Genomic DNA, 13,910 nt, shown 5'->3' with positions numbered 1-13,910 from the left:
TTACTTAACGTTGTGCCTTGGGCTCTATTTATATGCTCTTGAGTGCTGCTCCTACTCTAGTCTGTAAGGCTTATAAGGTCAGTGGTGTTTGTTTTATCTGTAGAATATCGTCAGGCACATAGTGGATATTTATTAAGTTATGAATGAATAAGCGAATGAGTGAATGCATGCACTAGCCTTTGAAATGTTAATGTTTACCGTATTTACTTGAATGGAATTCTCCAGTGTACATTGTTGGAGGTTGGTCTGATGTATTTTGATGCTTACTGTCTCTGCCTTACCTGTACCTTGCCTACAAGCCTAACCTGTTTGACCAATAAAGGGTAATCACACCTGGGCAGGGAGTATAGGATAGGCATGGCTAAGGTTCCAGGGCTTGGGGAGAGAGAGAAAATCTTGGGAGGAAGGGAGGCCAGAGAAGAGGGGAGAGGAAGGAAGCTATGTCATGGGTTAGGTGGAAGAGAAGCAGATGGCTGGCGTGGATGATGGAGGGTTTGGCCCAACTGAAGAACATTAGCAAGTATTTGGGATTATGGGATGGGAGGTAGCTTGATAAAAATTATTAGAAGCAGATGGCATGGGGTTGGGACAGGTATTCTGTACCTGCCCCACTGTGGGAAGTAGTTTAAGACATTAATATCTGCCCTGTCCCAGGTTAACTGAGGCTATTTTAAAATGTAACAGGTGTCTGTGTCTTGATTGATTACTGGAGGGTTAGAAAGTACTGCTGTAATAATAATCATAGGCCTATTAACAAACACTATTAGGCCATACTGGTAAATAAGCCACAACAAATAGAACTTGGTCACCTTTCCTAACTTACTTTTATTGGGCTTGGTTTCTCCAAGACATATAGATTCTCCTTTTGCTCTTCACAATGAGCACCTGAAAACCCTGAATGGCAGGAAACATGCATATGTTTATTGTCCTATTTTCATTTTAACTATTTTCAAGTTAGCAGATAATTAGATTAAACCTCAGTGAAATGAAAGGCATGTGTGCTTGGATGACCACACACATATACTATGCAGAATGTCACTAACTTAATGTTGAGTTTATCTCTTTCATGGATTTTATTTTTTGTTATCGCAGCGATTATGAATTTTCATGTTTATTCACTAAGTTAAAAGGTGACCTTCCATGAAGGGCATCTGAGAATTGTTCATGAATAAAGGTATATGAGGGAAATTGATAAAACATAGTGTGTGTTAAAATTTCCAGATCTAATCCACCTCAAAGTGCCTATTATCTTTATTAAAGGTAATTTTTGCAATATAATTATAGCTGTAGTTCTAATTATGAAGGCTTAATAATCTAACAGAGGAAATTACTCTGAAATCATGGGCTGTGTTTCATGAAAAGTCCACCTCCAAACACTGCTCTTGAGAATGCTCTCTTCAAAGTACAAAATCCCTCTTTTCGCAAGTAGGTCATGGGAAAGCAGTCTGGTACACCTTTAGCATTGGCACTAATGTTTTTAAAGCAGATGTCCAAAGGCTAAGGCACAGTAATATATGCTCAGTTCTATCCTGCTAGTGATGGATTTGTTGAGGGAAAAGGAAGCAATATTTCATTCATTTTCTATCTCAGGTCACCCAAATAAATACTAAAAGCGTCATTAATGTTATAGCCAACCCCACTAAAAAGTGCATGTCGATAAGAAAAATTATTGTCTTGCTGTTTGGTAAATAGAAGGGCGATGCTAGTATATGTAGAAATTGTAATCATTCATGTATTTTCCCTCCCAAGGTGCAATGTGTTCAGCTTTATATAAAGATAATACATCTTCAAATATTAAGATGATATCCATATCCATAATTATATTTTTACAAATAATATTTATATGTAACTAGGTCAGAAGCAAAATTCATCAAAATGGTTAAAAAAACAGAGGATACCGAGAACTTGGTTTTTGGTCCTTATATTTCCTTCTATTTTTCTTCCATGCACTATAGGAACGCTGTTGTATGGTATGCATCAATTACCTATTCCATTCTTTAGACCACTGATTACTCTTTGGTGGTGAATTATTTTTCTCTATCAATAATGGCCTGTTATGTAAAAGTACTGTTTTAAAATTGAGTTTTGGGTGACTGTTCAGGCAGCAAGCTGTCTCTGCTAACCTGCACTCCCTGTATACTCAGGTAATTAATTTTATTCCTTCCCATATCTCTGATGAGGTTGAAGACCAGATAGTTTAGTTTTATAATTAAGCTTAGTTGTTTATGGGTTAAAATGTTTTTAGGTCTCGATAGATGTTTTAAGTTGATAATGATGAGATATGGTAGATATTGGTTTATATTCAGAATTTTAGATACACCAAGATAGGAAAGGCTGCTGAATACAAATAGCCAAAACACTATGAATGTAACATGTATATAATTCCTGATTGTTTTGTGGTTCTTCTTGCTGTATGTAGTTGATTGTATATTTGTGTAAGAATACAAATGTATATATAAAAATAAAAAAATAAGTATATTCCATTTGACTCTTTCTGCTTCTGTGTTAACTCACTCATTATGATCATTTCTAGTTCAATCCATTTGTCCACAAATTTCGGGAATTCCTTGTTTTTAATAGCTGAGTAGTATTCCATAGTGTAAATGTACCACAGTTTCTTTATCCATTCTTCTACTGAGGGACACTTAGGCTATTTCCATGTTCTGGCTATTACGAATAAGGCTGCTAGGAACATGGTTGAGCAAAATTAATTATTGTGTGCTGGAACATCTTCTGGGTATATTCCAAGGAGTAGAATAGCTGGGTCTTGAGAAAGCCCTATTCCCAGTTTTCTGAGATAGCACCAGATAGATTTCTAAAGTGGCTGTACTAGTTTGCATTCCCACCAGCAATGAAGGAGTGTTCCTCTCTCTCCACATCCTCGCCAGCATGTGGTGTCACTTGAATTTTTTATCTTAGCCATTGGAAGGATAGCAGGCTACCAAGAAGAGACTTGATACCCTATGAGCATATATAGGGGGAGGAGGTCCCCCTCAGTCACAGTCATAGGGGAGGGGAGTAAGGAAAAAATGGGAGGGAGGGAGGAATGGGAGGACACAAAGGAGGGGATATCCATTGAGATGTAATATGAATAAATAAATAAATTGAAAAAAATAAGTAAAAAATAATACTAAAATAAAAGTAACAAAGTGTTATTTCTGAAGTATGATAACTTCTAATGCTTTATATGTAGGTTTCAAGATATGATATTAAAATGGAAAAATGTATCACTTTTCAAGATTGTGAGCACATACTCCTATAGAAATATGAGATTGAACCAATTTTCTGTGAAATATAGTATGGAATTCACATTAGTGTTGAAAGCACACAGATTATTGAAATTGTAGTCATTTCAAGTTGAATGAAATGAATTGGATAATTATTAATTACACTTTGCTTACAAATGCGTAGTGTTAAAATGGCTAGATATTGATAGAAACTCTCATGTGAAGAAAGTGAAATGAGAAAATATCAGTAATGATATTTACTTCTTCACTGGAGAAATTTTGCAAGAATAAACCTTACAGTAAATATTTCCAACAGTAAGGTAACTGATTTAAATGTTGGATGATATTTTATAATTTTTCTTCCAAAATCAAACAGCACATTGTCTTTGTCTATTTTGTACTATCACAAAATGTTTCAATCTGAGTAGTTTATACTGAATAATATGTGAGAGGAAAAGAACACATAGCTGGCAGGAAATAAGAGAGATTCATAGTAAACATGATTCCTTTTTTCTATCAACCTGCTCTCCCAAGGGCCAACTTATATTCCACAAGAACTCCTTGATCTCTGCATATGGTGATGCCTATTGTGACTTCACTTCCCCCTCTTAGACCTCAACTCTCAAAAGATCGGTCAATAGTCAAAAAAAAAAAAAAAAAAAAAAAAAAAAAAACCAATGTAACCCCAAACTGGTACTGGGAGGCTTATTTGATAGCATATGATTTCTCGTTTGGCCATTTTCTCACCCAATATATGTGATACTATTTTTAAACAAATTTTACATTTCTTTCTAATATATTTAAGAAGCTTCTACATTAATAGGTGTCCACCACTTTTCAGAAGGCCTTTACCATTCTGCACTGACCGGGGACAGCATGATAGGGCATTGTTATTTGTTACCATAATGACTCAAAGGGAACCTCAAACATGTCTTGAGCCCTTGTTTCCATGCGGATGAAGGAAGAGGGTATCCCCAAATTCCTTGCCGAAGAACCCCATTTCTATGGCACCAACCTTGGTTTCCAGGTGGAACAATAAATCTACAAAATGAAAAGTGATGGAGTCTACGGCACAAATCTGGAGAGAACATGGACGATGTCATTGTTCCCAGATCAAGCCATTCTTGCCGTTGAGAACTCTGCTGACGTCAGCTTCATCTCCTCCAGGACCACTGGCCAGGGAGCCATGCTGAAGTTTCTGCTGCTACTGGAGCCGCTTTAATGGCTGGCAGCTTCACACCTGGGATCTTCACTAAACAAATTCAAGTGGCCTTCAAAGAGCCATGGTTACTAGCGGTGACTGATCCCAGGATTGACCAGCAGCCTGTCCCAGAGGGCTCTTAAGTCAACTTGCCCACCATTGCCCTGTGTATCAGATTTTCCTTTGTACTATGCGGAAATTGCCATTCCATGGGACAAGGAGGGGCTCACTCAGTGGGTCCGACGTGGTGGGTGTTGGTCAGGGTAGTTCTCCTCAGGTATGGCATCTTCTGTGTGTACCCATGGGATGCTATGCCTCATTTCTACTATCCCAGAGATCTAGAAGAGACTGAGAAGCAAAGCAAGGTGCTGCTGAGAAGGCTATGTCCAAGGAGAAATTTCAGACCAAATGAACTATGTTAGCATCTGTGTTCAGTGCTGCTCAGCCAAAGGTGACAAACTGGTTCGCGTACGTGCATATGCCCTCCAGCTCAACCAACAGTTTACTGCAGAATACTGGAGTGCCTTGACAGCTACTGAAGAGGACTGGTTGGCAGCTCCCACTGCACAGGGCGCTCTGTGGGTTGAAACCACCAGTGGGTGGTCCTGAGCTTCTCTGAGGACTCTTGAGTAAAGGAAAAGACATAGAAAGAAAATGTTTTTATAAGCTAGGGGGGGAAAGGCCTTTTGTATTATTTAGCATTCCTTTATCCTGCCCTCTCATCTTGTACGTATTTACTCCTCCTACTCTGATTTTTACTTTATCCCTTTATAATACTATATTGTAATATCCTATCCCCACTTGTCTTTTATGATCTACCTAGCTTCTGCAGATATTCTAAATGAATCACATACCTAAAGCTTAAAAAAAAATATCCTCATATAAGGGGAAAGAAACAAAGTGTCTTTCTGAGTCTGGATTACCTCATTTAGGATGTTTTATGCTAGCTCCATTTACCTGCAAATCTCATTTTTCTTAACAGCTGAATAACATTTCATTTTGTAAATGTTCCATATTTGCATTATCCATTTATCAGCTGATAGACTTTCTGGCTTTTTCCATTTTCTGGCTATTATAAATAGAGCAGTAATAAACATAGATGAGCAAGGATCTCTATAGTAATATATCTTTGGGTATATGTCCAAGAGTGGATCTTGCAGTAGATCAGTTTTCAGGTTTTTGAAGACCTTTCACACTGATTTTCATACTAATTTGCAACCTCACCTTCAGTGAATATTGCTATTTTGTCATTTGCTTTATTGATTTTTGACTATGCTGGCTAGTATAAGATGAAGGCTCAAAGTATCGGTAGTTTTGATTTTCATTTCCCTGATGGCTAAGGGTGTTGAACATGTTTTTGAGTGTTTCTTAGCATTTGTGTTTCCTATTTTTTAGAACTCATTGTTTAGTTCTATATTTTATTTTTAATTGGGTTATTGGTTTATCGATAGTCAGTTTTTGAGTTCTTCGTATTTTCTAGATATTAGCCCTCTGTCAGATATGAAAATTTCCCCCTACTAAGTGGGTTGTTTCTGCTTGACGGATGGTGTTCTTTGCTGTTTGTAAATTTTACATCTGTATCTTTATGAGGGTCCATTTATTGTTTGTTATATACATAATGTGCATATATTATATATAATGTATAATACCTACATTATTAGGGTCCTACTCAAAAAGTAATTTTATGTATCAATGTGTTCAATCCTATTCCATACTTTCTCTTCTCTTTTATTCAGGTATCTGGCCTTATTTTGAGGTGTTTGCTCCTTTGGAGTTTTAGTTTTCTGCAGGGTAATATATGCATGTTTAAATCACTCTTTTACATAAAGCTATTCATATGAATCATTGCCCTCCACATTGAAGGCTAATTGTAATATTATTGGTTACTATCCCCAATCTGATAGTAAGATCCTACTGCTGAATACACCACATATTTATGTAGTCAAATATAGAAAAATTGATTTGGTGTTCAACAATAAGCTCCATCGCTACTGACTAGCATTTGGTGTTCAAAGGTAATATACATGCTACTAGAAGAAATACTATACAAACTATAACCCTGACCTGCGTATTAGATATACCCACAGGTACAATAGTGGCACAAATGTTATGGGAGTAACCAACCACTTTTTAAAGTTTTGATATAAGAATGGCTCCATGAGATGAGACCCACATCTGACACCATTAAAGAGTTCGAGAATATGAGACTAGATATGTCATGAGTGTATGGTAAAGATATGTGTGTGTGTGTGTGTGTGTGTGTATGTGTGTGTGTGTGATATACCTATAAATTAGTGACTCACTTGCCCCACATTGGAGAAAGTTCTTGCAGCAGATGACAATTTACACAGAAACCCACATGTGGACAATGTGCAGAGAGTGAAAGACTTTGGAGCGATCAGTGCTAAATGAGATGTTTTTATCATAACCCTTTCCTTAAGGCTCGGGGGATTTAGGTGGAAGAGGACGCAGAATCATTTTAAGCACCAGAGATGGAGTAAAACTCTGTGAAATGGCATTTACCGAACGCAACAGGGCCAAACATATAAGAACTCACTGATACTGTGGCAGCACGCAGAAGGCATACACCAGCTCAACTCAGACAAATCCTCCACATGGAGAAGAGCAAATGAGAACTAAGTCCCATCCTTAACCAGGGAGCTATTTTAATTCATAGTTGCTGGGAGAGGGAAAATTAGTTTTCTTCAGTGGAGTGAGACTGGGTAATATTAACCACCCTCCAGGGTCGGCCTCATTTCTCAGGAGCAGTTGGCCAGGACAAAGTAATACTCCATGTTTTTGTATGCTTGCTTGGTTTTGACTTTTAAGAAAGAGAGAGAAATAAAGTTACATTCGCAATGAATGTGGGGAAGAGGTAGAGTTGAGGGGAGGGGAGAATCTGATCAAAATATCTTATATGAAAATTTAAAATAAAATAAATAAACTTTGGCTACTTCTCAGCATCACCACATGGGGAACAAATTCCTTTTACAGGCTCCCCAGCTCTCACTCAGACAAGAATAAATCTGAAGCTTAACAAATTTAATATGCTGCTTACTTGTGAATATCCACTATGATTCCACCTTAAACTTATTTTGATGTCATATTTGGCCAGTGTCATATCTTTCTGAGGTCCAAGTCTTAAAAGTAAGGTCTTGAGTCTCTTGATTTTGTTGGTTTCAACAGACAAAAACATTGTGGATGTCTTCCAACCATTTATGAATGAGAGTAACATCTCCAGTTCAGAGCATCCTTCCTAGATGAGCTTTCACTTGAAGAATGTTTTAGTTCAATAACAGAAATGATTCAAAATGCTAATGTCGAACTTGCAAACAAGCCATTTGTATTCATAACTCTACTCTAAAGGCTTTACTGGGTAATGCCATAGCATGTCCTAGTGGTTTCTGAAGTGATTACATGCTGAAATGTTTGGCTACAACTCCCTGGTGTTTATTTCCATTTCTGACCTTTGCGTGGAATTTACGTTTGTGATATATATTTCCTCGGTGTATTGTTCTTATAACTTTTTGCTGCTAGTGCTCCACTACCAGGTTTGGAGTTCTGGGAAAAATAAAACCCTTTTCATGTTTTTTTTTTTTTTTCATTTCTCTTTTGTCAGAGCCCTTAACATTAGAGAAACATGGTCAGAATTCAGAGTTGTTTGAACTTGTCAGAAAAGAGAGGTAGAAATAAGTGAAGAGAACCATTAAGAGCTATGTGGCCCAGTTTCTTCCCTTCCCTCTTCTGTTCATTTTCTTGAATGATCATTTTCTTTTAAAACTAGCCATATTCCTAGTGCTTGCCCACTGGGCTGTACAGGTGCCTCAACTGTGGCTCTCTGGCTCACTTTCTCTTAAACAGCATATTCATAGATATCTACTTTTTTTCAATCTTCTACAGATCTTTGCTAAAATGTGAGTTCCTTTGGGATGTCACTGCTGATTGTCCCATTGGCATTTATACCTAATTCTCTCACAGGCCTGATCAACTTTGAACAAAACACATACACTTGTATTTAATTATGAGTATTTATTCTGCTAAAATTAAATCCTGAGAGGATAGATATGTCTGCCTTATTTGTCTTATTTTATTTATGGATCTGATCTATCATGAAATGCAGAGGGAGGGAGGGAGGGAGGGGGGGAGAGGAGGGGTAGAAAAGCCAGACACTGTTCCTATTTTGGGAGAAATATTTTAAAGAGAAAGAACAGTTGTTAAGTGATAGAATATTGAACTTATAATGAAGTCTGGGCACACAGCCTGCTGTAATTGCATGTGGAAAGGTTTCTTACAGTAAATTCTGTATGTGCTTATGATCTGTTTAGCTATAATTTTACTAGAAATTACAAAAACATGTTCAAAAAGGAAAGACATGTTTATAATTGTTCCCAAAACACACGATAACTGTGAAAAGAGGACTGTGTACTACTTCCAAAGGAAATCACTCTTTAATTGTTTTGTATAGATATTTAATATAAAAGTACAAAAAAAATTTGGCTTGAGGTATTAAAAAAGCAAAGAATAGGAGGTCAGTAAGCATGATAGTTTTCCTCACTATTTTATTTACTAGTGGTTTGACATCTGGTTATTTGTTACCTCTGAATTTAAATTGTCTAGCCTATAAATGAAAAAAAAAACTATATAGCAAAATCTGCTTAATTTGATTTTCTGTATATAGCTATGTTTTCACCCTTTATATGTTTATTTTCACAGTTAACCCACCATGTATCTGAATTTATAACACTTTTATTTTTCCATTGCATAACAGACTGTTCACAATATAAGTTCTAGAAGGGGAAAACCTACTTTTTTTTCAATATGCATTGATAATTATAAATATTAAGTCAGAAATGATAAGTTGCTTAGTAAATATGAATGAGTAAGCAAATATAAGCCACTTAAATTGAAAAGAAACTATTGTCACCATGTCTAAGCCATCATCTTTAATTATTAAGTACATTTCCCACATTCCTTTAATTTGCCACAATGTAAATAACAACTTTTTGGATTTACTACCTTAATTTCAAATTTAGTGAAATAATACAGTTCTGATGATTTTTCATAACAGGTCTCTAAGCTGGCTGGTGTCTTGGTCAAGCAAGGTGTCAAGAAAGGTGACACCGTGGTCATCTATATGCCCATGATCCCGCAAGCAATATATGCCATGCTGGCATGCGCACGGATCGGAGCAATCCACAGTCTCATATTTGGAGGATTTGCATCCAAAGAATTAAGTACCCGCATCGATCATGCAAAGGTTTGTGCTTTCTTTAGCATCAAGTCATCCAGCTGCCTAGGGCATAAACCTTAACTGTGGAGGACTTCTTCAAGCACTATTTTACTATTTGGCTTTTTTTCAAGTGGAATACTCTAATTTAACCTATTATATTTTCTTTCTTCCCTTCTTTCTCTCTCCTTCCTTCCTTCCTTCCTACCTTCCTTTTTCATGTATTGGTTCACCATACATTAGTTTCGGAGTTAGTGTCACATCAAACAATTCCTGTGTGGTGTTTAGAGGAATGAAAAATAGGAGATGAAGTGTGTGCCTTCCATGTTATCTTGTTATGTGCTGACATGTATAAGACATCTGGGAAAAACAAATGATAGGTAACTTCCTCCCTAGTCCTCTCTAAATCCCTGATACTATTCTTGGAATGGATAATACATGATTATTACAGAGATTGACATATAGTGACATGGCTAAGAGGGAGTGTTTGGAAGATTGGTGTCATATGATTAAATTGGATACTAAGATAACAAATTCCATAAATACGTTGTGAAAGATTCTTGTTGATTCGCTGTAAATCCTCTAGTACATGGTGTCTGGCTTATATGACTCACTTAGAATTACGGCCATCACCATTTCATGAATTTAGCAGAAGTCACCACATATTTTTTATGTAAAGGGTCACACGTCTAATATTTTAGAATTTGTATGCTACCTTGTTTTTGATGCGGACACTCAGCTGAGAGTGTAGCACTGAAGCAGACACAGACAAGACATATAGAGATGAGGATATCTGTGTCACAGTAAAACATGACAAAAATAGCATAGGTTTCTAATTTGAAGGTAGGGACATTTTCTGTTCATTGGCAGCTAAAGAGTGATTCCTAATACATGGAAATATTTAAGTGGAATCTTGGCTAAAACTTTTTAGCTAACTAGAATGAGGTGATGAGATCCACAAACAATACAAATCAAGAATTAGAGGCAAAAAGGAAGAAGAGCAATTTGGGGAGAGAGCCTGCGGGTTAGTGTGACAAAAGACAGGGAGAGAACTTGCTAAATTGGATTCCACTGAACCTGCAGAAATAACAATGAAAAATTTTGAGCAGGCAAATGTTTTAAGTGATGTTAAGGATATCCTTGTGGTGAGAGAGATTCTGGGAGCTTGAGCGAGAATCTTTAGTTGGTAGTCTGTTTGCAGAGGAGTTCTGAATTTGTGGGGGCAATGGCAGTGGGAAGATGGAGGAAGGAAGGAAGGAAGGAAGGGAGGGAGGGAGGGAGGGAGTAAGGAAGGAAGGGAGGAAGCAAGGAAGGGAGGAGGGGAGGAAGGGAGGAAGGGAGGAAGGAACAAAGGGAGGAAGGAAGGAAGGAAGAGATGGCTTATCTTACAGTTACACAGGCCCCACAGGACACATTCTTAGCAGGGCAAGGATTCAGGGTGTTAGACCCTCAGAGGAAGGTACAGAATAAGACTTTGCTTATCTGCTTCATCCAGGGGTCAATTAGGTGTTAGAACTGGGAAATAATTCTGGGCATTAAGCGCCTGAGTTTGTTGGGTTTTGTTGGTTCGTCCATTGCTTTCCTTTTTATAAACATACTGAGTTAAGGCTCATCAAAGGAGAAAAAAAAAAAATCTAAAAAATCAGTCACTGCCTTGCAAATCAGAGGGGCAAGATTTTTGAAGAGGTGCAAACTTCAGCTTTTAGCTACAAAAATTCTGAACACCATTTAGACAAATGCATTGTCTTCCTTAAGTAAAACAAAATTTTTATAACATATAGAGAATTTAATACAACAGCACAATATTAAGCTATATCATTGGAGAAGTTTCATTCACATTACCCATACATGTACACATGCTTAATCTTGCTAAAGGGCTTAGGAAATAGTGTATCTTCGTATATGCAAAGCTATTCTTCATGTCAAATTTACATAAATTCATGAGTTGAAATGCCTGTTTTTGTGTCATGATTTAAAAAATAGAATAAAAATTGCTTTCACAGATAAACATGGAAAGAGTATTTTGTAAGAAGTCAGCCCAAACACCATAACATCTGATGCAAGCTGATAATAGAAACAGGAGGAAGGCTCTAATTTTGACTTCTTTAATTTTCCTAATTTTATATGTGTTCTTTATTTACTGAATAGCTTAATTTTTGTTTGTTCCAAACTCTAATCTTAGGAAATGTTATCAAGTGCTACACTCATAAACATTAAAGACAATACAATGTGAGCTAAATTAAAATATGTAGCATTCCAATACAATAAAATGAAACAAGAATCCCTTCTCTTTTCTCTCTCCATGTTTCTCAAAATATGTCAAGTTACTATAGTGAGCTAGGAAGATTCTGAAGCGAGACAGAGCCAGTTCTCTGCCTCTACCACCTCTAACCTGAGGCAAGTCAGATAACTGTGGGGAGCTTCAACCCATGAATATTAAGTGACATTCAAACTGCAAAATTGACTATATGAGCATATATTTGACATAGTCTAAACTTCTGCTAAATGAACTAAACTGTAACCAGAAGTCAAAATTCAAGAATAAATGCAATACCATGGAGTGACTCTCTCCTGATTAATTTATCACAATGCAGCTTGCCTTGGCACAATATAATAACAAAAATAACAATGTACATCTTTATGTAAATCATTAAAAGTCTTGGCTTCGATTCATGGTTACTGTTGAAGTAGTAAGCACTGTATGAGGCATAAGATACACAGAGAATTGACATCCAAATTTGATGTTGGAGAGCTTACTGTGTTAGGAGGTGAAGAAATGTGTGAACTCTTTCCATAGCTAAGATACACCCAGCATGTTCCAAAGAAAGAAGACTAACACAGACATTTCAGAAATACCTTTCAACTACACTTAAACTATGCAAATGAGAGTGTGCCTTAATGACTGGAGCAAGTCTTGGACTTGTGAGATTGCAACACATTATTTGGGGTCCCTTTTAAGAAAAATAATATAAGACTGGCATAGTGGCACACCCCTTTAATCTCAGGACTCTGGAGGCAAAGGCAGGCAGGCCTTTGAGAATTTGAGGGCAGCTTGATCTGTGAAGTAAGATCTAGGACAGATAGTGCTACATAGTGAAGCCATATCAATAATAATAATAATAATAATAATAATAATAATAATAATAATGTAATAAAATAGTATAAGACTATATAATATGGACTAACAATTATGTATCAAGAATAAGAAAAAAATCAGCAAAATCTAAGTTTTGGATTGCCTACTTTGTGCTTATTTAGGGGGCAACACTTATCCAGAAAACCTAAAAAAAGCTGATTATAACTTGGTTTGTTCCTGGTGTGTGTGTGTGTGTGTGTGTGTGTGTGTGTGTGTGTGTGTGCGCGCGCGCATATAACAGAGCATTTCCCTGAATCATGGGAGATTTATTTGGCTTAATGAATTCCTTGGAATTTATTTTATATGGTTCATATTTACAATCCCTAAGTATCATTGAATGTGTAATTTTAAACAGGTAAATAGGATTTATGTATAAGTGTTTAGGCTTATAAACACTTACAGAAAGGATTTATTGAGTTCTTGGCCATTTTTTTAATGGAAAACAGAAACCAAAGATTTCTTTCAAAATGTTATACTGACAGTCTATGCTGAAATATTGGGATTACCTTCACTGTGATTGTTAAAATGTTTCCTTTCTTTTATTTTTTTTTTCTTCTCATTTTAGCCTAAGGTGGTTGTAACAGCATCATTTGGCATTGAACCTGGGAGGAAGGTAGAATACATTCCACTTCTAGAAGAAGCACTAAAGATAGGACAACACAGACCCAACAAGGTCCTCGTTTACAATCGTCCAAACATGGTAATTTGGAATTTTAACTTTTTTCTTTCTGACAGTGTTGTACCAAACATAATTGTAGTTTTGGTCATTTGAGACCTAGTTACTTCTTAAACTATTAAATATCCAGAAGATATAGTTGCAACAATGGTGGGGAGGCACGTGGATGACGGTGAAAGTGACAAATGACAAGGCACAGGCATGCATGCAGATGGTATTAATACTTTGGGTCTGAGTACAGTTCTCCTGGCCTGTCACTTATTACTTTCTATTTTATGATGATAGTACCAGCAAATGCTGCTTATCTACTATTTGGTTTTCAAGATACTGAAGATATCTTTTTTCAAGATTCTATTAGAATTTAAAAACAAAAACAATTCCAGGAAGTGCATGAGTTAGAGAGTGCTGTTCCTCCTAATTGAGGAAGCAGAATCATATCACTG

The 13,910-nt window shown here is 36.6% G+C and overlaps 1 protein-coding gene across 1 annotated transcript in view; it reads left to right on the top strand.

Annotated features, from left to right (window-relative positions):
* Acss3 (acyl-CoA synthetase short chain family member 3) overlaps positions 1–13,910 on the top strand; it is a 158,378-nt gene that overhangs the window by 42,237 nt on the left and 102,231 nt on the right. The window contains exons 3-4 of the mRNA XM_051172695.1: positions 9,497–9,685; positions 13,357–13,491. Of these exons, the coding sequence (XP_051028652.1) occupies positions 9,497–9,685; positions 13,357–13,491 (324 nt within the window). The remainder of the gene's footprint in view (positions 1–9,496; positions 9,686–13,356; positions 13,492–13,910) is intronic.

Source organism: Acomys russatus, chromosome 31, assembly GCF_903995435.1.
Source record: "Acomys russatus chromosome 31, mAcoRus1.1, whole genome shotgun sequence".
NCBI classification, from domain to species: Eukaryota; Metazoa; Chordata; class Mammalia; order Rodentia; family Muridae; genus Acomys; species Acomys russatus.
Note: the sequence above shows the minus strand (reverse complement) of the source record. Positions and strands in the feature narration are given on the sequence as shown.